This window comes from Uranotaenia lowii, chromosome 3 (genome assembly GCF_029784155.1).
Source record: "Uranotaenia lowii strain MFRU-FL chromosome 3, ASM2978415v1, whole genome shotgun sequence".
NCBI lineage: Eukaryota > Metazoa > Arthropoda > Insecta > Diptera > Culicidae > Uranotaenia > Uranotaenia lowii.
Window position 1 is genome coordinate 120,419,415 of NC_073693.1, and position 25,986 is coordinate 120,445,400.

Genomic DNA, 25,986 nt, shown 5'->3' on the forward strand with positions numbered 1-25,986 from the left:
ATTTCGATATCTGAACAAGATCTTGGATCCTAACTCGGAACCTGTTAATAAATCTTGATAAAGGAGCTTGATGCTGTTCCTAGAACCTGAATCTTAATCAGGATCCTGATCTTGAACTATAACTCGGGATCCTGATGTTTTTCAGAGATCTTCATGTTTATCAGAGATCCTAATGTTGATCTTAAACCCTTATTCCAGAATTTGAGAACTCTGGTCTTGATTATGCAAATTGTTCTAAACATAACCTGATCTCGTATTCTGATCCTGGGTTCTGATTCCGGATCTTGATCCGAATTATGATTCTGTAACCTGAACTAACCCAGGATCATGATTCAGGATGAGGAAGCCTCAAATTGGTTCCGATTCTGAAAGCTAATCCCTTATTCTGATCCTAGCCTGATCGTGGCTTATGATTCTGAGTCCTGGTCCCGTAATCTGGATCGTTATACCGGATCCTGAATTTGAACTTGGACCCTGATCAAGAGAATTTTTAACCCTTATTGCGTCATCCAGAGAAATTCCGAATTGTACCCCTATTGCGTAACAGTAAGGCGTAATTTTACACAAAAAGAAAACTTTATTTAATGCTTTTCACCCACCTGTTCCACAATCCGGTAGGCCACCGAGGGAAGATCCTTCTCCTCCAAATCCATCAGAACTACGCCGGTTTCGAGACACCGACGCAGGTTCAGCAACGAGTGGAACGACAGGGAGGCCACGTGAGGACGACCCCACCGATCGGCTCCTTCCTCCACATCTTCTTCGTACTTGATCCAACGGGCCGTTTCCTTCCACTCCCGTTCCTCGCCACTTCCGGTGAGTTCGTCCAGCTGTACGAACACCTCGTGGGGGCTGTGATCGTACATCTTCTTGTATTTGTTCGGAGGCAGAACCTGGTGCAGTTTGTCCCCTTCCTTCCGGTTGATGGTGACCACGGAAGGGCCTCCCTGGGATTGACCCTGGGAGTGGGTGCTGACCTTGTGCCGTCGCAGCGCTCGGGGATCATCCGACCGATGGGACGTAAGCTCATCGATATCGGCTTCCTGATGATTGTAGATAAAAAAAATCAGTTAGGAACTGTTGTAATTCGTCCAACTTTAAAAACTGACCTGCAGAGTAGCATCTTCCGGTTGCACAGAAACGCGTCTGGTAGATGAACCAACCCCCTCGGTTCCGCTTTGTCTTCTCCACTCCGGGTGGTATTCCTGAAGTGAAAACTTCCTCGACTTGTGAGGATGGTGGCGTCTGAATGGAAAAGAAACAAAAAAAAAAGCACAAAGGTAAGAATGAGACTTTTGTATATGTTGCTTCATGTGAATGAAGACGAATGCTGAGAACCATCAGCAACAAGGACAACCTTCCCAACACATTCTTTACGTTGGTTTTGCTTTCGCTGTTTTGTTTAATTGTTTTCTTATGAGAGTAAGCATGGCGCTAGATACAGGTATAGATAAAACCAAGGATGTGGATTGAGGTACTTACTCTGTACGGCGGCGACGTTCTTCGTTTGAGTCTTCAATTTGCATGCCCTCGAACTGGGTGCTTCGCTGCTCGCCGTTGTCGAAGTGCACGTTCCTGCGGGCACTCGAGTCCTGTGTAGGAAAAAGGTAAATATGAATAAGTTTGAACAAATATTTGGGTCATGGAAAGCGAGGATTCGGATTATCAAATGAGGAGAATCAATAGTTTTAAAGCGAGATTAAACAACTTATCCCATATTTTTGTGCACCCACAAGCTAAAATTTCTTAAGCTGCTGAGGTAGTCTAGAGGATAGGTTGGAAGAAGATACGGGACCATGTGAAGAACTGTTGTACTCATGGACCAAGAGAAGCAAACTGGGAGGACGGAGTCGCTCGATTGTGTTGTTGTACAATTCGAAAAAAGATTTTATCAGCTGGGGGAGCAACTATAACGGGGAAACTTCAAAGATATGCTAAAAGATGGTCAAATTTAAATATGGTTACCAAAAAAAAACCAAATAAAACCAAATTGATCCGTTGAAATGGTCAAGATCTGCAGATAACTGTTATCTTTTGCCACAACCTAGGTAAAAACATACTTGAAGTTTATATAGGTAATTCCAGAAATAACACTTTTTAATGAGTAAACAAGTTGTGATATATTAATTCCATCCCATCAATTCCATTATGAAACAAAATCCTTTAAAATAGGAAGAATCTATCTTAATCGGTTCAAGGTATAGGTTGTGCACGCTTATGTATCGCAGCGCCCTTCTAGAATCGGTATAAAATTGGCTTTCTGATCAATCTAAATATAAAACGGAAATCTTGAGTTTTTTATACTTAAAATCCAGTGCACAGTTTATACTTAAAATCCAGTGCACAGTTTCGTTTAAGTGGAAGAATTTGCAAAAGGAAAAAACTCAAAACAGCTACCTTTGAAAATTCGTCAAAAAATCTGTATTTCGTATTTTGACAATCTAAAAATGCAAAAATGTGTCAAATTACGTCAACTTTCCAGCTCACTTTCAAAATTTATCTGGCTGGAGCAATTTTTCTCGGGTAAAAGAACTGGAGATGAGTTCAGGTATACTGTTTTTAAATAGCCATGTAGTCTGCGTAGAAGGAAGGTTCTGGTATCTTCAAATAAAATTGTTAAATAATCAAGTGCAAACATTAAGGAAGAGTTTAAAATTATCTCAAAAATGAAAGCTCTGATTTTAGCTTCAAAATGCAAAATTTAATTCTCATTTTTTAATACCCTAAAATTCTCTGGTTTAGGAAAATGACCGGATAGATATTTTAAATGATTTTCATTTCATCTTTTATCGTCTGGTTTATGCTTCATCGAGAAGCATTCGCCTAATGACAATTGGGAAACATCATGAAGATTTGAAACATAGAATACAAAATTCAAAAAAATTAACAAATTCATTAAATTTAAATTCCATAGAGATACAGATAGGTATAAGAGCTTAAGAATTCAAAACATAGAATCAGGATATATTCAGAACCACAATCCAGTGTCTCAAATCTTAATCATAATTTCTAATCAAGTTTTGAGAAATAAAATATGAATTAAATAGAAAAAAGAGATTCAAAGTTGAAATCAGAGCCAAAGCAAAAATGATCGATTGAAAAAAAAATAATAATAGAGGTGAAATCTTTAAAACACAGAATCAGTTATCATTGAAAAAAGTCAGATAAGGAACACAAATGATTTAAATACCTTGAACATCCTGAGTTCTCCAAATTCAGAAAAATCATGAAACTGAACTTCAGTAACTGAAAATCTCAATGAATTAAATCTGGAAAAAGATCAGATTACATAAACTCATAGAAATTTTCTCGTTAAGAAAATCACTCAATGATATTAGCAACTCAACTATGAGATCGTTTTCATGAGAATTTGAGAATGATGAGAATTAAATATGGGAGATTGGGGAATCATGGGCCACTTTTTTTCGTTGTTCCATAACTTCTTTATTATAAAAGATAAAATGAAAATAAAAAATGTTATGGTTTTCTACATTTTCAAGGTATCATAAGGTATTTTTTAAATTTTTCATAAGTTATTTTCCCCAAATTGTGACTGTTTGAAAAAAAGCAATATTTTTTGGATTTTGAAAAATGGTGGGGAATCGTGGGCCACCAAATCCAAATTGACAAAATAAAATGCAAAGTTTATGAGTTGACCCAAAACTGTGATTTCCTAATTCGTTTCGTTATTTTAAAGCAATTTCAGATGATGAAATAAAAAAGAGAGCTGTGTATGATCGCATAGATTCCTAAACCTGACTCGCGAACGTTTTGGCAAAATTTCTTATATAGGATGGACACAATATTTTTCATAACTCTTCATTTGGCATAAGAAAACTTTACAGATAGGTAAAACGTATTTTAAGATCTGAATGTGTATAAAAACATAAAAATATAGGCGATTCAAGATGTGTGGCCCACGATTCCCCACAAGCTATGATTTGCAAATTGGTTGCGTTTGTGTGACTTATTGATGTTTCATCAAAAATTCTTTTTCCATGTGAAAGATCATGACAAAATTAAGATCATAAGCGTATGAGCATATTTTTGTAATGAACTTGAGGTTCTCCATCGATGAAATTAGCGGGTGTTTTTTTAATTATGTAAGTAAATTTTTCTAACTTTTTTTTAGCTTGATAAATAAAAGAAGCATATGATGCGTATTTCAGTCAACAACATATAGGAATATATGCTCCCGCAAAACGACGACGATGACAGTTGGTTTGAGATTTTTATCTCAACGCACATCTGAGATATTAAAAGTGGCCCACGTTTCCTCATGGCCCATGATACCCCACTCTCCCCTACTGAATTCAGGATTTTTCCTTCGGTAGATGATAAAATTTTGGTTAAAACAGGTGAAAATGTTTCAATATGAATTTCAAGTCTAAGACAGAAAGTGGGATGGAAATTCAATAAAGAAACTCAATAGAATACGGTGGGGTAAAAGTACGAGTCGGGTAAAAGTACGTTTTGAGCTCATCACAAACTGAGAACAGCAAAATTCGATACTCTTGTGTGGATTGATAATGATTTAGAAAACCTTCATCCAGACATAATTGTTTTTCGTGAAAGTTGAAAATACTGGGTTGAAAATGAGGTAAAGAAGCTTTTCTGCATAAATGATGTAATATTCAAGATAACGGCAACCATGTTTGAGCAATTAAAATGCTGGCTTTCGATGAATGTGTTAAAGTGTCTGTTTAGTTGTTTTCAACCACTATGAAATGCCGAAGAAAGTATTTCATTAACATGTCTCTGTTTTTACAATAAATTGTAAATCACAAGAATTCTCGAAGATGCAAAAGTATGAACTGCAAATGGGGCAAAAGTACGAATGATATACAGTGTCCCCTAAAGTCAGGGGCGGTCCTAGAGCTGGCTCTTGGGGGGGGGGGGGGGGGGGGGTGATTTTCCAAATTTTCAAAAATGAGTCACTATAAAGGAACGTTAATATCTGGTGAAAAAACCATCATTTCGAGTGAGCGAAAGGAGATTTAGGGTTGCGCGGGGGGGTTGTTAGTTGCAAATGAGTCTTTTTTTTTTAAATATAAACAGTGTGCACCTCCTTCCCACATGAATTTCATTGAACAACATGTATTTCTACAAAATTTGAAACAAGAGATGAATAATGAAAACTTTATCAAAGTTTCTCTATAAAGTAATTTCAATATACTTCTACCAAACCTTACCCATCATTTTACAAAACAACCAGCAAATCTATATCCACTGCGGAAAAAATTTGATAATTTTTTTTTTAGTTTGTTGGTATATCTGATATTTTAAATTTGTCACAAAGCTCTTTAGAGAATTTCTCGCTATATATGTAATTTTTCCTATTTAAACAATAAACACGTGGCTGATATTTTACAATTCTTCGGAAGTATTTTACTTTTATCGATAAGGCCGATAAACTTATTAATAAAGATAACTAACGGGAATTAAATTCTTCATTAGAGGATTTTACTGAATCGTTACTTGGAAATTTAGTATTATTATTTTCAAATTTGGAAACACAATTCTCGTTAAAAATTGTGGTAAAATCAGCACTTATGACATATAAATTACGTAGAAAATACGATTTTCAAAATCAGTTTCTGAAGTATTAAGCTTCTGGAAACAAATTTTATTTGATTTGCTCTTGAATTTAAAGTTATCATACAAAATTTTCAATTTTAATTGTACTAAAACGAATGAAATAGTCACAAATGCAACTAATAATTATAAAAAGTGATTAATTCTTTTTTATTCTTCATGTAGGTACCTACACACCACTCCGAGTTTTTTAAATTATTTTGAATTACCTTTAATAAAAAAAATATGAAAGGAAGGGTTAGTTCGGAAAGTTAATACCATTTTTTAGGGAACAGTCTCAATCATTTCCAATTGAAATAGCCAAGCTTTCAAATTCAGAATATCAAACCTTAAGCTAAATTTAAACTTAAAATTTCAATATTATTGTGTAGGTGAGCTGAAAGCAGTATCGGCAGCATAATTGGTGTAGATCTTGAAATCCAGTCGTGTTAGTTAAAATCACTAAAAGATCTTCCGACTATATGGCATGATAGATTGCCTTTTTACCGAAAAAATAGTGGAATGATAAGGGGATAGTTCTAATTCACAAGGGAAAAATTAAAACGAAGGCAAACTGATTTTGGAAGATTTTTACGTCCCAAACTTGATTTTTTGTCAGATTTTTATTCCCACTTCTTATTTTCTGGTGTATATTCATTTTTAAACTTAGCAGTTTAGAGCGAATCGATCAATGATAATTGATAAAGTAACTTACCTACATGAACAACAAAAAATATGTTAAATCATTTCATTATCCTTTATTCATTCAACGATACAGATTAGAGGGAAGAATGCCAAAAAGTGACCAATTCCCGAAATAACAATACAGATTTTGTCTAGATACCCAGACAACCAGAATTCGTGTATTATTTTACAGATTATATCTTATAGAATGTTATTTAAACTCATTTTCGTATATCTGCACCCACAATTTGTGGCCCATGCATATTCTTATCGTATTTAAATAAATTGCATGATTTTATTACGACCACTATCCAGATGAAGAATATGTGTTCTAATGTACTCATATGGCCTCCAAAATGGTACGTATATACTGGTTTTGCTGCATTATATACGATATGTTTACACGTATATTTGCACGTATATTTGTGTTGCAAATTCGAAATAACCACCAAATGGTTGGGTAATCTTGTTCCGAAGATACAAAATTAAATTAAACATTTTTCTCTTGCTTTCCTTTGCTAACATCACAAGAAGAAGGTTTGTTTAGTTGATTAATTGTAACTGAAAATTTTGATCTTTTTCACAACTTTGTTGAACGCTGAAAAGCATTTTCACTTGTGCATTATCATAAAAATATCTAAGATTGATTTTGGTTCAAAATGTTATTAAAATTACTGTAATTTACTAAATGGAGAAAAATACTTACTTCTATAATTTTTTTCTCCCAGAAGTCATGGTAAATTACTAGGTATTCTTCATGGAAATCGGTCATTAATTGATCATTTTGCTGAAAAATGCACAAATTTTTTCCATAAATTTTTGCTTTGTATTTTCAAAATTTATACCGGAAACAAGAGCTGATAAAAAAAATTTTCAAATTTGCATTTAGTGCTCCAAAATAAGTCGAAATCAGTTTTCAAATTCTTTGCACCTCGTAAAATGTGAATAATGTTTCCTTGTGTTACAGTTGTGAATGTAGATTTTGGGTTCTGGAGATGGATTTGAATCTTTATCGCGAACACAAATTCCTTCATATTAAAACAGCTTTTATGAATACTTTTTTGCTCTTATTTGGCTCTAAAAACTGTAACCGTTCGTTACAAAATATTTATGTTTTTTTGTTGGTGCCGTTTAAATAATTGAGTGAACGTTCACATTGCTAAAATTTGTTAGTTAGAATGTCAATATTGTTATTAGTTTAGTTTGGGAATTGTAATCTTAATTAATCTTCAACACACTGAAAATTGTCAACACACTGTACACAAGAACACATGTGGGACTTAGGAAAATTGTCGGAGTAAGAAAAAGGTGTGGAACATGGGTGTGGAATATATTTTACTCTGCATTATCAACTCCCCATTTTGATTTAATGGAAAGTTGCCGCAGCGTTTATGCGATTTGGTAACGGTTTTTTATACGTCCACAGGACCTTTTTGTTGTTCTTAAAAAAATAAACTCACCCGTCACACTCCCACGGCCTAACGGACTTTGCTTCCGTTACGTCTAACCCGTAAAGGATCATCGACATCCTCTGGTCTGCGGGCCATAATTATTAAGGAGGATTCCCTCGGACCAAAAAGGGTCCTAATTCCCAAGGAGGGCCTCTCTCGGCTTGACCAATCGGGCCAGCCTGGGTCAGTCGATTACGCTTATGAGAGAAGCGCCTAGCATAGCAGAACTCCACGCGACCTGGTCCAACCGTCATTTTCGGACTGGTCATTCCCACCCATCGTTCCGGTGCACAGATTTCCGCCGGTGCACGTCAGAGTGGCATAGGAGCTGACGAGCTCGCCATTTTGAACGAAAGCAGCGTCATCGTAGTCATCAGGAGCAGCGGTACGTACCAAAAGTTTGCGCAAACACACCCCACACACATACACTTTACAATAAACACATTAGAATTGAAATAGTTTTGGTTTTTCATTTTCTTTAATAAAATTAATAAATATCCTCAATAAATAGTTTTCCATTAATTACAATAGCCCATATCAGTAAGGTGAACATTCGAAAGTCCGCGACGTCCTCAAAGTTACCCAGTAGCAGGCAGACCCTCTGACCCAGCTCGAGGGGTCATTTGTGCCTGAGATCGAAGTCGAGTAGAAGTAAAATTAAATCAAAGTAATAAAACTCATAGGGAACGCAAAAGTTATAACACGTAATCTCTTCTTCCGATTTATAGTTGCTGGAATCCCTTGTGTTTCAACGCATTAGCTTGAATTTAGAAATCTTTAGAAGATTTTTTAAAATTTAAACTCTTAGTATGAATATTTTACATTTGATTTCTGTTTGGCAGCACTTGCATTTTTGTCATGGTCATCCACTATATGAATGTATGATGTCAAACATTTCAAACATAATTAAATATAATCGGAGTTTTTGAATTTCGTATTATATGTTATTGATTTTAAGTTTATAATTTATATTAGAATGATAGAAAATTGAGGGTGAAAAAAACTCGTGAAACAGAATAGCACTGTTTCAGATTTTAAAATGAGGTTAGCATTACACATCTGATATGACTTTTAAAGTTTAAAAATTCTCAATAAACCAGCTGTAAACAAAAATAACAGAGTTTTAAATTCAAATTTATGTTTAAATTTCAGGTACGTATTAGCTTTTTATTCTTTAAGTAAAGTTTTATTTGAATGAATTGTCCTGATTCTGAATTGATAATTTTTCTTCGATTAAGAAAATATTTTGAAATACAAAAATAAATTCTAATGGGAAACTTTTTGCTGCTCAAAACTTAACAAAAATGATGCGGCATCAACACTTATTATTTATCACGATTGGATTTCTTTAGTGATATATTGGTGAAAGACAAAAAGAAAGATTAGAAAGTTAGAATTGAAGTCATACGGTTTAAGCGCCTACTGAAAAATTGTGCTATGGCTATGGAGAATTCGACTACAATTTAAATTTCTTACTTTAAAGGCAATTTAACACTTGTAACATGTTAGAACATAGAAGAAATTTCTAAAAATTAAAGAAAATTGAAAGTCACATGATTCCGTACATTTAAAGTTTAATGATTTTTTTTATTGTTTCTGTTAAATCTGAGCAAATAAAAAAGAAACTGCATATTGAAGGCAATTAATGTATGACGACAGCAGAACAAATATTTCAAGTATTTCAGTCTTTTAACCATATTTACTCCAATCATTTCATTAAAATTCAAAACAATGAGAATTTAGAAGCTCTGAATTTAAAGCAAACCCAAAATTTATAACGATTAGCTCGTGTTTATTTAGGCTTATGAAGAAAATTACTGACAATAAAAAATTTTTTCCCTGCATTTCATAAACAGCCAATTCAAAATCAACACTCTAAGTAACTCAACAAAAGTTATTTGGTATAATTCAGTCCAGGGATTTGCAAGTTACAGCTACTTGAGTTTGGTGGACCTATTTTTTTCAATATTGAGCTTTTTAAGTGAGAAATAATCTTTTTTGTTGAATAAACACCCCCACGGAGTGGAAAATTTTTAAATTTAAAAGCACATCTACTTAGAAAAGTTTTTATAGATATTCAAGCATTTGCGGGTATTTTGTAACGGTTTTTTGCCGCTTGGGGGGGGGGGGGGGGTGATCACTCCGCTCACCCCCCCCCCCCCATAGGACCGCGCCTGCCTAAAGTAAAACCGAATGCAAAGTTTGAATTTTTTTTATAACACAGTGGAAACATCAGCGCATATTTTTGTTTCCAAAAAGACCTGCTGGATTTCGTAAACCAGTTGAATATGGAGTAGAGAGTGTGGAGAACTCCAAATTCGCACAGGTTTTTCGACTATGTATAGGATTTGTATAAGAAGCGAACACAGAAGCTGTATGTTTTGCAATGTTTCATCATTTTAAAATGCCCATACTTCGTAGTAATTTATTTCCTGATCAATTCACCTATAAGTGAGAAAACTTTTTCTATTTTTTGTATTTATGATTTTATCACTATGATGTCTTCGAGAAAGTTATAGATCATCTAACTTTGAGAAACTTTGTAGAAAACGTCAAAGCTCTATCTTTTAAAACAACATGTTTTAAAGACATTTTTTAAAAACTAACCTCAAAAAACGAAAAATTCGTTTAACTTTTTTCGGAGCGAGTTTTGAGACTAACTTTGTATGAGAGAGTTGTGACAATTAAAAAACTACACAATTTCGTTTAAGATGTTAAGTCATTATTTTGAAGTTTAATGGTACTTTTTGGGTGATTTCTTAAAAAAAATGCATGTTTTTATTGGTCAATATCTCTGAAAGTTGCTAACATACCAAAACGAAAATATATGCATTAGAAAGGGCAATCTTTCAACTTTCATGGGCATATGGTTTCATTTGTATGCATGAGGTTTTACTACTACATTATATTTCAAGTCATTCCGATTTTCTAGTTTTGATTTTTTTTTCATAGATGTTCAGAGACTTAAGAAGTATGATTGAAGTAATGTTCAAACTTTTTTCCTTCGCTGTACTGCCGTTGGACACATAATTGTCACATGTGACATTTCGACGTTTTTGACTTTTCGATGCCAATCGTGATAATTTGATACGTATTATTGAAATTCTTTGTCGAAACATAAAGTTTATTCTAGAAATTGAGAGACGATTGGACGCATATTTGTCACACTCAATAAATGAATGTATTATAACTTCGGAACGTCTAAATGAATTTTCACCAAACTTGGCACACGTGCCCTTGATAGTCGCGAGGGGATCATGGAAATATAAAGAGGGGGAAGGGTCACTGTTTTCGCGTATCCCAGTATGTGCAAGAAAAACTCTGCTAACTGCTTCGGGTTCGTTGCTGGCGCTTGGAAGAGTGCATGCAAACGAAACCCACTTCACAACATTAGTCAAATATTAGTACTCTTCTGGCACCGTGGAACTGTAATCCAAAATTGTCCAGGATGGCCGTAAGTGATTGTCGGTGGTTTTAGTAGACCATTTCTTCTTTGGTTTTGCTTTGAGTTTTTATTTTGACGCACCTCGCAAAATACCGGAGATGTCTGTTTTTTAATTTTTACGAAGTATGCCGCCAGAGTTACTTCATCTGGAACTTGTTCCAGGACCGTATTCACTTCAAACGGATTGATTGTCCTCTTCTGGTATCGCTTCTCTTGCGGTTGCGACATTTCCAGCACGGCAGCTGACAGTTTGTTGAAGAAATGTTGCTTCGTGAGTGAGCTGCCGCAAATGGCTCTCCGTGCCGTTTTATTGATCGAATCCGATAAACACTTCATGTTTGTCACCAAATAATGTACGCTTTCGAATAATCCGATTCAGACCTGATTTTTTCAATTTAAGCTTCCATTTACGAATAAAACACGTACGAAATTCCAAACCAAACAACTACTTAGAAAATGTTCGTGGTGTGACAAATATACGTCCATTTTTCGACTATTCCTAGGATTTCGCGGCATAAATGTCACACAAGGATTTTCGTTAAAAAAAAGGGTTCATTTTCGAAAAATTTGATAGAGGCTCATATGATAGGAGTATACTTTAGAGATCTACGGTATTGAAGTCAACAAAAGTTGTGAAACTGTGCGATAACAGCAAAATGTTTCGGTGAAACTTTAATTGCGTTTTTTTCGCTTTGCCTTTTTGTAACATGTGACAATTATGCTTCCAACGGCAGTGTAACGGGTAAAAATTTGGGGGACGGATTCAGGGGGTTCAAAGTATAGAGGTTGTGCACGACGATGTACCACGATGTACTCACAGCAGTTTTTCACTTCCTAGTGCCTCCACACTAGGTAGCTGAACATAGTTTGGAATTCTTGCATATCATCATAGACAAGATAAACTTTGAAAATTTCTTCCCCTCGGAAGCCGATTACCGTACATCCTTTCCGCCCGAAATTGATTTAAAACGAATGCTATAAAATGATGATGTTGCTGGAAGGATATCATCCCACCGAATCTTCTCATATTGGTTCTAACAAGCTAACATTAGCTTACCCATTGCTCTCCCTGGACGGTTCTCTGGTCCAGCACCGGTTCGTCGTGCACATTTTCGCTAACATCGTTGCTGGTGTTGTCGGCCAAGGTAGTGTCGTTGGACGGTTTTCCGGTGCCCGTCTCACTTCGGGAGGAAAGCGAAATCGGACTCGTTGGGGTCGTCGTGTTCGGCGGTGATCCGCCGGGTGCTCCATTGTTATTTTCGGAGGAGCTATCCATCGGGCGCTGGGAGCTCGACGATTGCTGCAGCGGCTGGATCAGGGGTAGCTGGTGTTCGGCGCTGTCGGTTCGGTGTGCTTCGTCGTACTTTAGGGGCGATTGGTCCACCAGCACGTCATCGTTGAGGCGCTTCAGTTCGAACTTTTCCCGATCCCCGCTGGACGAACCGAACACCTTTTCCATTTCATCGTCCAGGTGCACCAGATTCGGGTCATCGCTGCTGGTCTGTGAGGGGGAGAGATGAGAAAAGGGAGAATGTGTCAAAACATAAACTTGATGAGGGACTACCGAACAGCAATGATTCGATTTGAGGTTCTTAAATCAATGACATATCAATTTGGTTGGAACATCAAACAGAAAAACACCAATTAAAATGGAAATTTGTACGTAAACTGAATATTTCACACACATCAATTACTATAAGAAACTTAATTCCATAAATATCAACCATTTAAGAACCAACACTTCAAATAACTACTGTCGCTAAAGGCGGATTCGCACGTGACTTCTGGAACCTGGCACATTTTGTGCTTGAGACCTTAGCCGAAGACGTTTGATAAAGCCCATGAAAATATGATTTGGCTTGCAAAGCCGAGCGGCTTTTGATGTTGCTTGTTTGCTTAGCTGGTGGCACTTTGGAAGCTTGCAATCAGCATCATTGAATGGGGTTGCTTTTGGTGAGTTGATGTTTATGTTTACTCTTTTCTATCAAGGGTGATTGGGATGAAAAATGACAAAAGGTTTTGTCAAATAAATTAATTTTTAGCCTATAAGGGAACTCAATCGCCGGCTGCTTTGTTCTTTTTAGGTATAAACACAGAGATATTAGTAAGACTTTGTAATATTTGAATAGACCGATTGTTTTGGATACAGGTTCAATTAATAATTTTAGTTCTATACAAAACCGCGTTATAAAATACTTTGAATATAGGGCTCGTGATATAGCTCAGTTGTCAAGTCAGTTCCCTTCTGAGCCGATGTCCGTGAGCTCGAGCCCAAGAGTGAACATCGAACACAGTTGATCCGGATAAGTTTTTCAATGACTGTCCGCCAACTGCATTGTTGATAATAAAGTCGCGAATAACATAAAGATGTTAAAACGATTATAATCGAAACAAAAAAAAATTACAAAACATCATCAAACACGCTAAGATATCTAACGGCGCGTTCGTAAATTGATTTTTTGGGGTACCTAGCAAACATGAAATCGCATCAGAAATGATAACTTATGTCGTTTGCAATGGTGTTGCTAATCGCAATTCCATTTCCATAGTACAAGATCGTCTAAAATGTCGTCTGAAGTCAGTTTAAATCGAATATGATAGAAAGTTCACCATATTTGTAAATATTGAAATGATTTTGCACCCTCGTGAGCTTCAAGTGAGAAAATCAACGTCATATTCTCTCTGAAACCAGCAGTGCATCCAGATGGCTTAAAATTAGATGGATATTGAGTAATATTGACCAATGAGAGAACCGGAAAATATTGTCACTGGCAACGATTTGAAGGCTATGAGAGCAAAATCTTGCGCTTTCTCGCATTCTCCCGATAGGATCATATAAGATGCTGGATAGCGCCCAGTTGGTGTAGTTTTTGTTGCTTTGAAAAGGAATGAAATTTATGTACCTATGTATATTGTCTCTACTTTGGTAGGTAAATGCTGTTTATCAACTTTCATACGATCGTTCTATAATGTATATGGGACGTAGATCTCATGCCAAATTTGGACCAGATTGGATCACGGGCAGAGGCCGCTCAACGAGCCTAAAGTTTGTATGAGATTTTGAGACATTATGTTCGGGAGAAATATCAAAAACCAGTTTTTAATTTTTTGGCTCCCTTCGGCCGATTTCTTATGAATACGGGTTTTCTTAAAGCCCAAATTATGACAAATATTTCATCAGAAGACTGCATTACAACAAGAGTTTAAAAAAAGAAGTTTTTAGGCTTCAAAAATGGGAAAACTTTTTTAAGAGTGGTATTCATCGCTACACAAACTTTAGACTCGTTGAGCGACCCCTTCCCGTGATCCGAACTGGCCCAAATTTGGCACGAGTTCTTGTATTAGGTCTAGGATCAATTTAAGCCTGCAACGCATAACATTTCACAGGTTTTAAATTTCCCGTGAAAATTTTGGCAGTCTAATGGGCATCAAAAAAGCTTATTTAATGAGTTATAGATAGTACCTACAAAGTTTGCTTACAGAAATTAATATCAGAAATATCTTCAAACCATTCATCAAATTTTCATCCAACTGACGAGTAGCTCTGTCTTTAATAAATGGTTGCTGTTAATTGAATCCAGTAGTTTTGAGTTATTTTTAGAAATGCTCCTAGTTCTGTTTTTAATTACGAGAAAACGTAGCACCAGCTGATTCGAACATTGCAACCAACACAACGGCAAATGAAATAAAATTAATTGCGAGCCTGAACCTTTGCAGAACATGAACGAAACATCCTTGGCATTGGCACTGACTGCCTTGCATTCGACGAGCATGGGCGCTGCATACTAAATAAATGCATCCAACAACACCCCTGCTGACTAGTCATCCGATAAGGTGGGGGACTGACCGGTGCAAAATTTATTTAAACCGACTCAACTGCACAGCTGACCGGCCCGACGACGACGACGATTAAATAATGATGTACCTCATAGTACATTTCGTGTTAATGTCACATTTGAAACGGTTGTTTGATGACTAGTGGGTCTAGTTGTCTGTATGTGTGGAATTTTATTTATATCCTCTAAGGTGGATCATGAATAATGGTAATTTGTTTGTTTCTCTTCTTGTACAATACCGGTTGCATGAAACGTAGTAATGTATCAATAATTTTAAAACACATCATAATTTAAACTAAGAAATCTGAAATAGTGAATCGAATCTTTGAAACCGGTGATGAACTAATCTAGTGCTTAACCGATTCGTAATCTATAATAAACTGGCTGATGCATCTGGTGGGTGCCAGTATGGGCGATATCGATTTTTGTTTTTGCTACAACAGGTGCATTTCGTTCACTTTATCCATCATCCAAAAAACTGCAACTGGACTCCCAATCAAAATGGTTTCTTTCTTTTTGTTAATTGTTTCAATGTTTGGTTTTTGAACATTATGGAGAAGAGCTTTTTTTCAACGTATAAGAATTCAAGGAATATTTTAAAGATGTTTGAAAAAAGTACTTGGCGTTGTTCTATAAAGCAGTTTCATAACGCCCTTGTAGATATTATTTCAGGAAAATAAAGATGTATACAATGAACAATGGGAAAAACTGTATTACGGGTGGCAGCTTAAATTTTGGAATTTCTCTTTCAAGTTGTTTAAAAAAGTCAAGTGTACTTGAAGAAGATTTGATTTATTGGAATTAAAGGTACATTGTTCACCGAAGCTTTCGTTTGGTGTCGGAACAGGAGCGTTGTACGGCCTTCATGTCAACTTTGTGAATACATCTCTTGATTCTACAAATGAATTGTTTGCAGTTCTTGGCTCTCCAATTATTTTTGTACACCAATCAGCTCAAAGTTCCGGAAAAATCTTCGATTAGGCGGTACTAAGGCAGATTTGTCTGGTTGTGGTTCTTGGGTACATTGTACAAATGAGATCGAATGGGTGTTCAAGAAGAATTGTGTTTATTTTGGCATAATACGATGACGCTTTATCTGCATGATGTTTGTGTAGAAACGGCAAAGTTTTCTTCAAACATTCATTCTGGTACACATCTTGATCTATATGCAAACCAGACGGCTTGAACAATGGCTTAGAAATACCTCTCTCGGAAATGGCGATGTACAGCGTCACTTTCTGTTCAAACTTGTATGTAATGTTCGGAGTTGTAGTAGAACTATCCTTGGAATAGTATTGAGCGGCTTCGAAAGAGGGAAGTAACTTTCGTCGTCCAAAACAAAACATTTTCCGGATTATTGACTTTGTCTATCTCGGCTCACTGGTGACCGCAGACAATGACACCAGCCGTGAGATCCGGCGGCGAATTATCAGCGAAAGCCTACTATGCCTACTATGGACTCCACAAGCAACTGCGGTCAAGGAGACTCAGCCCTCGCACGAAGTGTAACCTGTACATGACGCTCATTAGACGGGTTGTTCTCTACGGGCACGAGAAATGGATATTGCTCGAGGAGGACCTGCGTACACTCACAGTATTCGAGCGACGAGTGTTAAGAACCATGTTTGGCGGCGTACAGGAGAACGGAGTGTGGAGGCGAAGGATGAACCACGAGCTCGCGCGACTCTACGGCGAACCCAGTATCCAGAAGGTTGTAAAGGCTGGCCGGATACGCTGGGCGGGACATGTTGCGAGAATGCCGGACGACTGTCCTGCAAAACAGGTGTCCGCCACGAATCCGGTAGGAACAAGACGAGCGGGGGCGCAACGAGCGAGGTGGTTAGACCAAGTGGAGCGTGATTTGGCGAACGTGGGGTGCCCGAGAAATTGGAGAACGGTTGCCATGGACCGAGTGAATTTTAGGAATGATGTTCGTCAAGTTATGTCGTGAGACGGAATACTATCGCTTTTTCCGGAGTATTTTGGTTTTATCATCCAGCGGCATTGGGATTTACGAGTCGAAATCTGATCCTCATTGTATTCTGGGGCTCTTGTCTGCTTTCGGTACTTAATTCCAACTTTTTTCAATGTACTGCTGAGAACTTTTTGGCGACATCCCGTTGGCTCAGTGAATCCTTGTTGTTTAAGGCACGAAGAAGAGAACGAAGTCCTTTTGCGTCCATAATTTTCGCTGGTCTGCCAATACCTTGCTTGCGAATAGCTGTTGGGGATTTTAGGAGCTTGAGCTTGAGCTTGAGCTTGCTATCAACTACGGTCCACCTGCGGCCCCCGCAGGCCAATGGCATAATGGTTGCACTCCGTGATTGGTTCGAGATAATCAACATTGCACAATGAACCAAATGAAAGGTGCTGGGAACAAGCAACGCAATCTCACTGTACAGTTTTGAGGATCTCCTACTTTAAAATGAACCAATAACGACGCCGGCCAAGTCCATGTAGTCGATAGGAGGAAGGGAAGTGCAGCATATGTGGAGATATGTTTAGCGGAGGCCGGCTGTACGCCATCCCTCCACAAATCTCCACGCTGAATGTTTGGGGAAAAGGTAATATGGTATGGGAAATCACCTTGGTAGGCGATAAAACCACTTGAAACCTAAGCTTCTAATATCCTAACCCGCCTAAGTTTCCTATTGAAACTCCTGATTAAGCCTAGAGGCCGTAAGAAATATAAAATGATATTTAAAAAGGTTGTGAACTGTACGGTATGTTAAAAGGATGCAAATGGTCGTTATTCTCCTGTTTTTGTATTAATTATGTTTGGATTGGTTATTCGGAGTGATTTCAGACACACTTATGCAAACCTAACATTATACATTATTAATTTAATAATTTTTAAGTTGTCCCTAGCTAAACTCGGCCTCAAATGAATCGTGAATCAAATATTTATCTCACCCTTAATTCCAAATAAAAAACCACTTTTAAATCATATTTTGCTGTTTGTGCTATAAACATATCCTAGACTTCTCAAGTTTACTCTAATATTTTTAAGATTTGATTGTATTGTCGGTTTTTCACTGAGTTTGAAAATTTTATAATAAATTTGTGTAAATTAAACTCATGATTAAAAACAAATTATCTGAGTCAGGAAAATAGGTAATGAACCTTTAGTACTAATAGAGCGGTTTTGAAACATCAAGAATATATTTTGAAAATAATTTATGTGGTAATATTTTAATAGATATTGATTCCATTTTGCTTGTGTGGATGGAAAGATAAGAGTGTTGGCAGAAGGTGTGTAAAAAATTGAAATCTGTTAAAATTCAATCCAATCTCATAAACCTCATTGAATATATTTAATAAAAATCGGGGGCTCGCTTCTGTATAAGATCAAAGTACAGTGTTTTGTTTTTCCGGACAAACATTATTTTTAAGTTTGCAAATGAAATTTATCCCTACATATCCTCCTACCTCTATGTTGTTGTGCTAGATACGATTCATAAGTTTCTTGATTTTTTAAATTGTATTTTCAGATTTATGCGGAACGTAATAATTTGAAATTTTTTATAACATATTATAGCTTAACAGTATTGAGTGAATTATTTAAAACATCAATCAAACGGCATTGTTTTTGACATATGTTGTTGATGTTGACGAAAAATTCAAAGAGACAGTAGAAATTGTAGAGAGACAGTAGAAAAGTTGTCTTTGCAACAAAGAATAGGAAAACTTTAATTCTGTTGCTTAAAACATTTCTTATTGCTTCTAGTTTTACTCAAAGTAAGATAAAACCGTATCTCTCATAAAAAAATAAAATTATAAAGTTTCAACTTATGCCAACGCTGTGCTTCTATCATTTGTCATACACACCTGAAATACACTCCATATAAATGAAACAACGAGACTATTTAATACATCTTGTCACTTGTTATACGACCGCACACGTGCGAGCGATATGTCGATAATAATTCATTACGCCTACTCTTGACAATTATCTTTAAATGATACTATAAATTATCTTTCAATAAATGAGTTTAATAACAAAATATCGATTGTGGTTTAAAATGTCGATCACCTAAAAAATTTTACCAAAAATATCCAAAACCAAAATACTGAAATTTCTGCACTGAAGAATTTTATGAAAATTGTACTTAGTTTTTTTGATGTATCAATGTAGATCGTTAAGCACCAGCACCGATCCATCCTCCGCCAATTCTTTATGCTGCCGACCAACACATAAAACCACAGAAGGCTGTGCGTTTTTTTTGAATTTTCAAGCTCGAAACTGCTTGAATTTTTTATGGCCTCTCTGAGATTTTGGGTCACTGAATGCAATCTCCTTACGCCGTTTTTCCCCTGCTGTGTTGAATCTCAAAAAGTAAAATTTGCGCTTCTTATCAGTAACAAATCACATATTTTCAATCAACACCAGCGCTTTTTGGTTCAACGGCACAAAAAATTTGAACTGCATCACTGGAATTCACTTCTTTGAAGCTCTTTGATAACTTTCTTCAAACCCAAAGCATTTTTTACTTTTTTCGACGAACCTATTAACTTATTTATTTTTGCCACTATTTCTTAACGATCCTTAGATTTTAATTTAAAAATAGGCACATATTCAAGCTGACATCACCGATATAATTTATTTGCTTCCCATTTTAAATCTTCAACTCGAAATTTATACGCAGCGTTGCGGGAGCAAAAGGAAAAATGAACCGAGCACGACGGGAACTTGATGCAATCTTCTCAATAGCTGTTGGGGATTTTAGGATATGGTAAACAGTGGAAGCCGCCACATTTTCACTTTTAAAATGTTGTACAGTATATTTTTTGCCGGGATTTTTGTGCAATTCGTAGAACTGTGCAACGCGCTCGCGAAACGCTTCTTGTTTCGACGGCAATTTGATAAAACTGGGCAAACATTAAAAAAACAAAAAATACTTGATTAAAGAGGAGAAGAAAAGTCAACCCAAACACACTGTCATTTTTCGCTCAGTATTTCATTTATATTTGAGTATTGGGGCCTCGCAAATATTCCAAAATTTCAGTTGCCATCCGTTTGATAGGTCCCATTTGCCCCAAAATCTTTCTGTCCAAACATTCTTTGTTTGAACTATACTAAAAATGGGGGTCCCATTTGCCCCAAAATCTTTCTGTCCCAACATTCTTTTTTTTAACTATACTGATAAATGTCGGTGGAAAACGGCCATTACTCCAGTTTCCGATACGTGTAGTGGCTCATATCACCTTCATTCAATTACTCGAAAAAAAAATCACATAAGAGAGGTCTCATTAGGTACAAAATATTCAAGTCTGAACTATTTTAATAATTAATCGAAAATATAGGGGAATCGAGGGTAAAATCTGCCTTAGCTCCATCTTTCGAAGCATGTGGTGGCTCACATAGTCTTCATTCCATTTCTCGGAAAAAATAACCCAAGATAGGTCTGTTTTTGTTCAAAATTGTGTAGTCCTAGCCAGTGTTTTTTTTGGATTGTTTACAAAATATTCTGCTCGAGGATAAGAAGGAACTTTGTCCTCGTTAGTAAGCTCGTGCGGCGTTTTTTTTTTCGTGCGGCGTTTGAAATTATGTCCAATCTATATTCCAGACATTTTCACTGAAGGAAAGTATATTTTCATAGATTTGGTTCGGGTAGAAAGGTGAAGGTAAAGGCCTAAAAAGAGTTTTCTTTAACAATCAATGTGAGAATTTTGTTTGGAAAATTTGTTTCAGACCAATTTATATGTAAATTTAAATACTCTTAAGTCAAATACATCCTCATTATAGCAATGTTTCCGAACATTGTACGATTTGCTTCGGCAGTGTGGGTAGACTTTTTCATGAAAAAAGATTACATACTCTGTTTGAGATGTAACCACTTTTCCCTCTGTTTCAATTGCTTCAAAGTCTTCAGTGAAGCTGGAATGAAATATTTTCCAATGTTGACATTTCGTTGGTGTTGCATGTGAAGAAAACAGGTTACGGTACTAACCTATCCGATATTATGTTTTTCTACATTCATTCAAATCCCTCAGCTGTTATCACCGGTTTCCGAAATTAGCATACTTATCGGCTTCGCTAGCTGCAACTTAACAAGTATGTGCACATTAATGCGCGGTCACATTTTATCAGCGGAAGCATCAGAAAACACCTGTAGTAAAGATAGATAAGAGCCCGACCTACACGATACGTCGGGACTGAATCGATCGAACTCAACTTAGACTGAAAGATATACCTACCTAGATGCTCGAAAAACTTCAGCTCAATTGATCTATCTATCTATAACGAGAATGAATGTTTGGTTCTGCACTCCAAATGGTATGAGAAAACTCAATAACAGTTCCAATCAGTGAGCAAACAACAACTTTGACGACTCGATTATTTATTTTCAAATGGTTGGATCCACCTTATGCTTCGAATATCCAAATGTTTTGTTTCTCCCGTCGCACGCAAGAGTTTGTTTTGTTGTTTGATCGATTTTTATTAACCGTTGTTGGAGACCGACGTTCCCCTGATAGTTTGAACAGCTGTGAATTCGTCCGGTTCCAATAACACTTGCACCGATTTCAAGTTCAATGCAACCGGACGTCGAACACAGGAAAAGAAAATCCCATTTCCATGTCAATCGATACACTGAAAATTTAACAACCTGTTACGCCCGGTTTCCAACTACTAAGTTGTATGTGAAGAGGCGTGTTACAACATTTTGCATGGCCTACTGACTCTTCAAACAGACCTACTCGGCCGGGTGCAGTTGATGGTGTTCAACATGTGTTCGAGCGCTGTCTTCTCCCATGGCATGGTTGGAGTTTCATTTTAACTTCCAACCATTTGGGTTCCATATCTTTACAAGCAAACCAAAGTAGCCAATACCAAAAAAGGTCTCCTGTGATTCCTCCCTTCTGCGATAACTCAGGTTGTTCCGGTAAAGTAGGCTTGGTCACGCGACCCGACGACGACGGTCGTAAAACATAGGTGAATATTAGGGTGCTCCAATCAGAGTTTGTTTTATCATTGCACGATACAAAAGTAGTTCTTTATATTTTCGATGGTGAATATTCAGGGAGATCTTTCGAATGTACAGTGCTGGACAAAACAAAGTACGCATTTGCTATTTAAATTTTAATAACGTTAAAAGATAGCAAATTCCATGCTTAGAAAATTGTTCCCTTTTCTTATAAGTAAAAAAGGATTCAATTCCCTGCAAAACCCATCGGAAGTTTATTATTTTTTTTCCTTTTTAGGGGGCGAATGAGTCCTATAAAATGGTGAAATGGTACGTTTCTGTAATCAAAGCATGGATCATCTTAAATCCAGACGCATTAAAACGAGTCTATCTCGGAGCTATGTGAACGAAATAAAAATGTTTTGTACTCAAAACGTAGGGTATTTTTATAGCACATCAAAGAAAATTATTCCGATGTTGTTTTCATGAAATTTCGAACTTTTGGTCGAATATTACTCATTATAGATTGGACGCCCTGTTCGCTGACATCAGCGACCATTTGTTCCACCATCTCTTCATCTCTGTTGCATCCCGAGTCGTCCTACCATTCCTAGAAGACAATCTGGAAATGTAACCTGATTCTGAGTGTTCAAATCCGGATCGTCATTTTGAAGCTTTTTTATGTTTGAAAATCTGCATAAGAATAAAGTTAAAGCACTTAAAATCTGATTATGAAACAAAAGTTACGATGGATTCTAATTTTTTTTTCACATCCAGAAGATTATTTTCGAAATCGAAATATTTAAAATGCATATGACTTTCGAAAACCATGAATCCAATTCCGAATGAAATGCAAAAAAACCATTTTAAACGACGATTTCAAAACAGCTTTCCATATCTATAGATGTGGACCGAAAATCAAGAATCCTAAACTGGATACAGAATCCGAAACATCCAAACAGAAATACAATTTTAATCTTGATAACATGGAACCAAAACAGCGGAGATGCGTTTAATCTCATTTAAAATTAAATATTCCGAAATGAATTTCTATCGATAAATGAGAAAATTTGAAAAACTGTAGCAGATTTTTGAACATGGGATTCGTTTTTAAAGTTTTGAAATCAGTTCTAGTTCAAAAATTTTAACTCTTTAATTATCTTAATCAATCATCAAGATTTGATGAAGAATTCAAAATTTTGTGTGTAGAACAGAATACCTCGGTTGCTTTTTCTGGATCCCCCCCTCCCTCGTTTCTACGGCCATGATGTGGGGTATATTGGGCCACTTATATTTTGGTGTTCTTATACATATTCTTCATTTAAAAACATGTTTCATTCTTGTGAAGTTTTCTTTTGCCAAATAAAGAGTTTTGAAAAATAATCTGTCAACTTTATTGAACGCAATAAAGACGAATATCCTTTATAAGGAATTTTGCCAAAAGTTCACGAGCCTGGTTTATCAAACTATTTGATCATAAATTATAGACTTCCAAAAATTCAGAAATGAAAAACGAAATTCATTTGTTTGACTATAAAATTCCGTAAATTTATTTAAAAATTAAAATAAAATGTTAATTCAATGTATCGGCCTTATCAGTAAAATTGTGTTGTTTAAGTAAGAACATTTCAAGGTTATGAAAATGATAATTCACTCATTTTCAAAAGCCATTAATTTCTCCTTACTTTCTATCCGCCTTTAATTTTGATAATCTAGAACTGCGCATACTTAAAGAATATACTCAGCAAAAATTATTTCCTGTAAAAATACGCAAATGTTCTGTAACAAAAAAGAGCAGGACATTAAACGTAATTTTACAGGTCAAAAAACAAATTATCTACGTGACATTTAAATTTCAGTGTACAACTTTTTCACAGGACATTTGCTGTAATGATCAATGAATCTTCGTTAACTTTCAAGAAAAACAATTTAAAATTACAGGTTTTGATAATAACAGGTTGATTTATTTTAAAGGTTGCAGTTTCAGAGACACGTTATAGTCAAAAAAAAAAATTTCTGTGTAACTCTTACTGATAAGGTCGATAAATTAAATTAACAAATGTAATATGAAGTAAATAAGAATCAAAATGAATAAAGTTTGAGTTAAATGAGTCATTGATAACTGATGAATTAACAAATTTACATAAAAAAAACTTGTTCTGAAATTGTTTTTTATATTTCAATCAATTTAGGAAAAATATATTGATGATGATGATGATGATGATCGAAAAAAATAATCCTACAAATTTGAAAAATTTGTATGGATAAGTATTTCTGACAAAGCTGATGAAAGTTTAAAAAAAAAAGATTTTATTTCATATAAAAAATTTGTTGAAATCTGCAAAACGATATGATGTTTACTTTACTATTTTAAATTCAATTTAGATAAAACTTCTTTTAAAACCTACTACTTTACAAAATTGGGAAAGTTAAAAAAAAATTCTGGGGTCTAAGAGAAAGTTGAAAAAATCCTTAATTTTCAATTTTTCTGTATTGTTATAAAGTTTTGTCAGAGAAGTACAAAATGTTCTTTATAAGTGTTTACCTATTTTCAAAAGTTTCAAGGTACCAAATGCTCTCAAATTCTTCGCTTCTCAGAAAAATGTGAATTTTGTTGACTTGCGTAGTTTATCAAATCCCTTTTGAATGTGGAGTTGAAGAACAAGAAACACAAAATAAAACTGAGGCTGAAATTGGTTTCTTGGAGAATATTTCGTATCTGCATAAAATGTGTAACGTTAAAAACAATTTTTATTATAAAAGTGATTATTTAGGAATTAAGAAAATTTAGGAAACGTAAATCAATACGTCGTTGTTGCTAAAAAAAAGACTGCAAGCCAGAAAAAAACTCCCCAAAAAAACATATTTTCAGTCGAATTTTTCTACCACAAAAAAAAGGAATTTAGAAAAGGATGAACTTGCTTAGATACATTTAATTACAAAAACAATTTTAAAAACTAAGTGGGGTTTTTGTGTGATTGACAATTAAAAATTAGTGTCAATTCGTGTACGCCATAATTTGTCGATAAATGAAATGTCTCAGGCTTAGAGTGATTTAGAACTAAATACCGCTGCTGGAGGCGTGCCAATTTTCTGACATGTTTGTTTTCTTGTTTTTTTATATAGCTTTTCGGATCCAGTATTTTCACTTTACTACGGTAAATTCTTAGAAACGAACACAAACACATACAGGATCTCAATGAAACATAATGTTTCCTCGAAGAGATTCCTTTTCTCTTAACTCTTTCGAGGATTTGATGGCTAGCATCTTATAAATGCTTAAACCACCAACCCACCGAAAGTGTACTATGTATGCCGTGACCGGGATTCGATCTCACACCCCCTGGCTTAGAAGACTTGAAGGCTGTCTTCTACGCCACGGGCGGCGGCAAATTCATTCTTGAACTGAAAGTTTTACTTGGAAACAATCTGCAAAGGGGGTGGTTAAATATGTTAATTATAGATTAGGAATCAGCTCCCCAAAATTACCTTTTAAATTTTTGCGCTCGAACCTTTTAAATTATTAGCTCTTAAATTCTTTGCACTTCGGGAAAACAACAATTTGGTTGCTTAATCAGCTTTTCCGAAGACCGCGAGTAATTTTGAATTCTGAGAAAAAAGAAGTTTTCTTTTAGTCATTTCTACAAATTACGAGAACTTTAACAAAAATTTAAAAAGAAGATTATAAGGAAATTCAATCTTTGATTAGTCTTTTAGACATAAGTCAAATCGTTCTGCAGTCACATCGCCGTAAATATAGATTTTTCAAAAAGAGTGTATGCAGGCAGCAAAAATGTTGTTCATCTGTGCTATCAAAGCACAAATTAGTTCATAAAATTACACCCTTAACTTTTTTTGCATTATCATACAGAAACATTAAAAAGTATTCTTTTAGACGTTTAGTCGAAAAAAATAATAAACATGATTTCCCTAAAAGATAGCTTATTTTGACATTTTCCAAGCGAATCTGGTTTAGTTCAGATTTTCGATATTCAAAAGTTCCCCTTGTAAGCAATCGTAAGCAAATGTGAAAACCCCCCTACCAAGGTGTCCGAAAAAAAAATCTGTTTTTTTGCAAAAAAAAATGAAAT

The 25,986-nt window shown here is 35.6% G+C and overlaps 1 protein-coding gene across 7 annotated transcripts in view; it reads right to left on the reverse strand.

Moving 5' to 3' along the window:
• Nucleotides 1-25,986, reverse strand: part of LOC129758691 (anion exchange protein 2) — a 194,886-nt gene that overhangs the window by 28,575 nt on the left and 140,325 nt on the right. For 5 of the 7 annotated variants that reach the window (XM_055756270.1, XM_055756271.1, XM_055756272.1 and 2 more), the window contains 4 exons: nt 12,212-12,655; nt 1,483-1,592; nt 1,110-1,245; nt 600-1,043 (listed from right to left, as the gene is read on the reverse strand). In XM_055756270.1, the coding sequence (XP_055612245.1) occupies nt 600-1,043; nt 1,110-1,245; nt 1,483-1,592; nt 12,212-12,655 (1,134 nt within the window). Of the gene's footprint in view, nt 1-599; nt 1,044-1,109; nt 1,246-1,482; nt 1,593-12,211; nt 12,656-12,931; nt 13,013-25,986 lie in introns of those variants that run through there. The other 2 variants (XM_055756275.1, XM_055756269.1) reach the window with 1 other exon arrangement.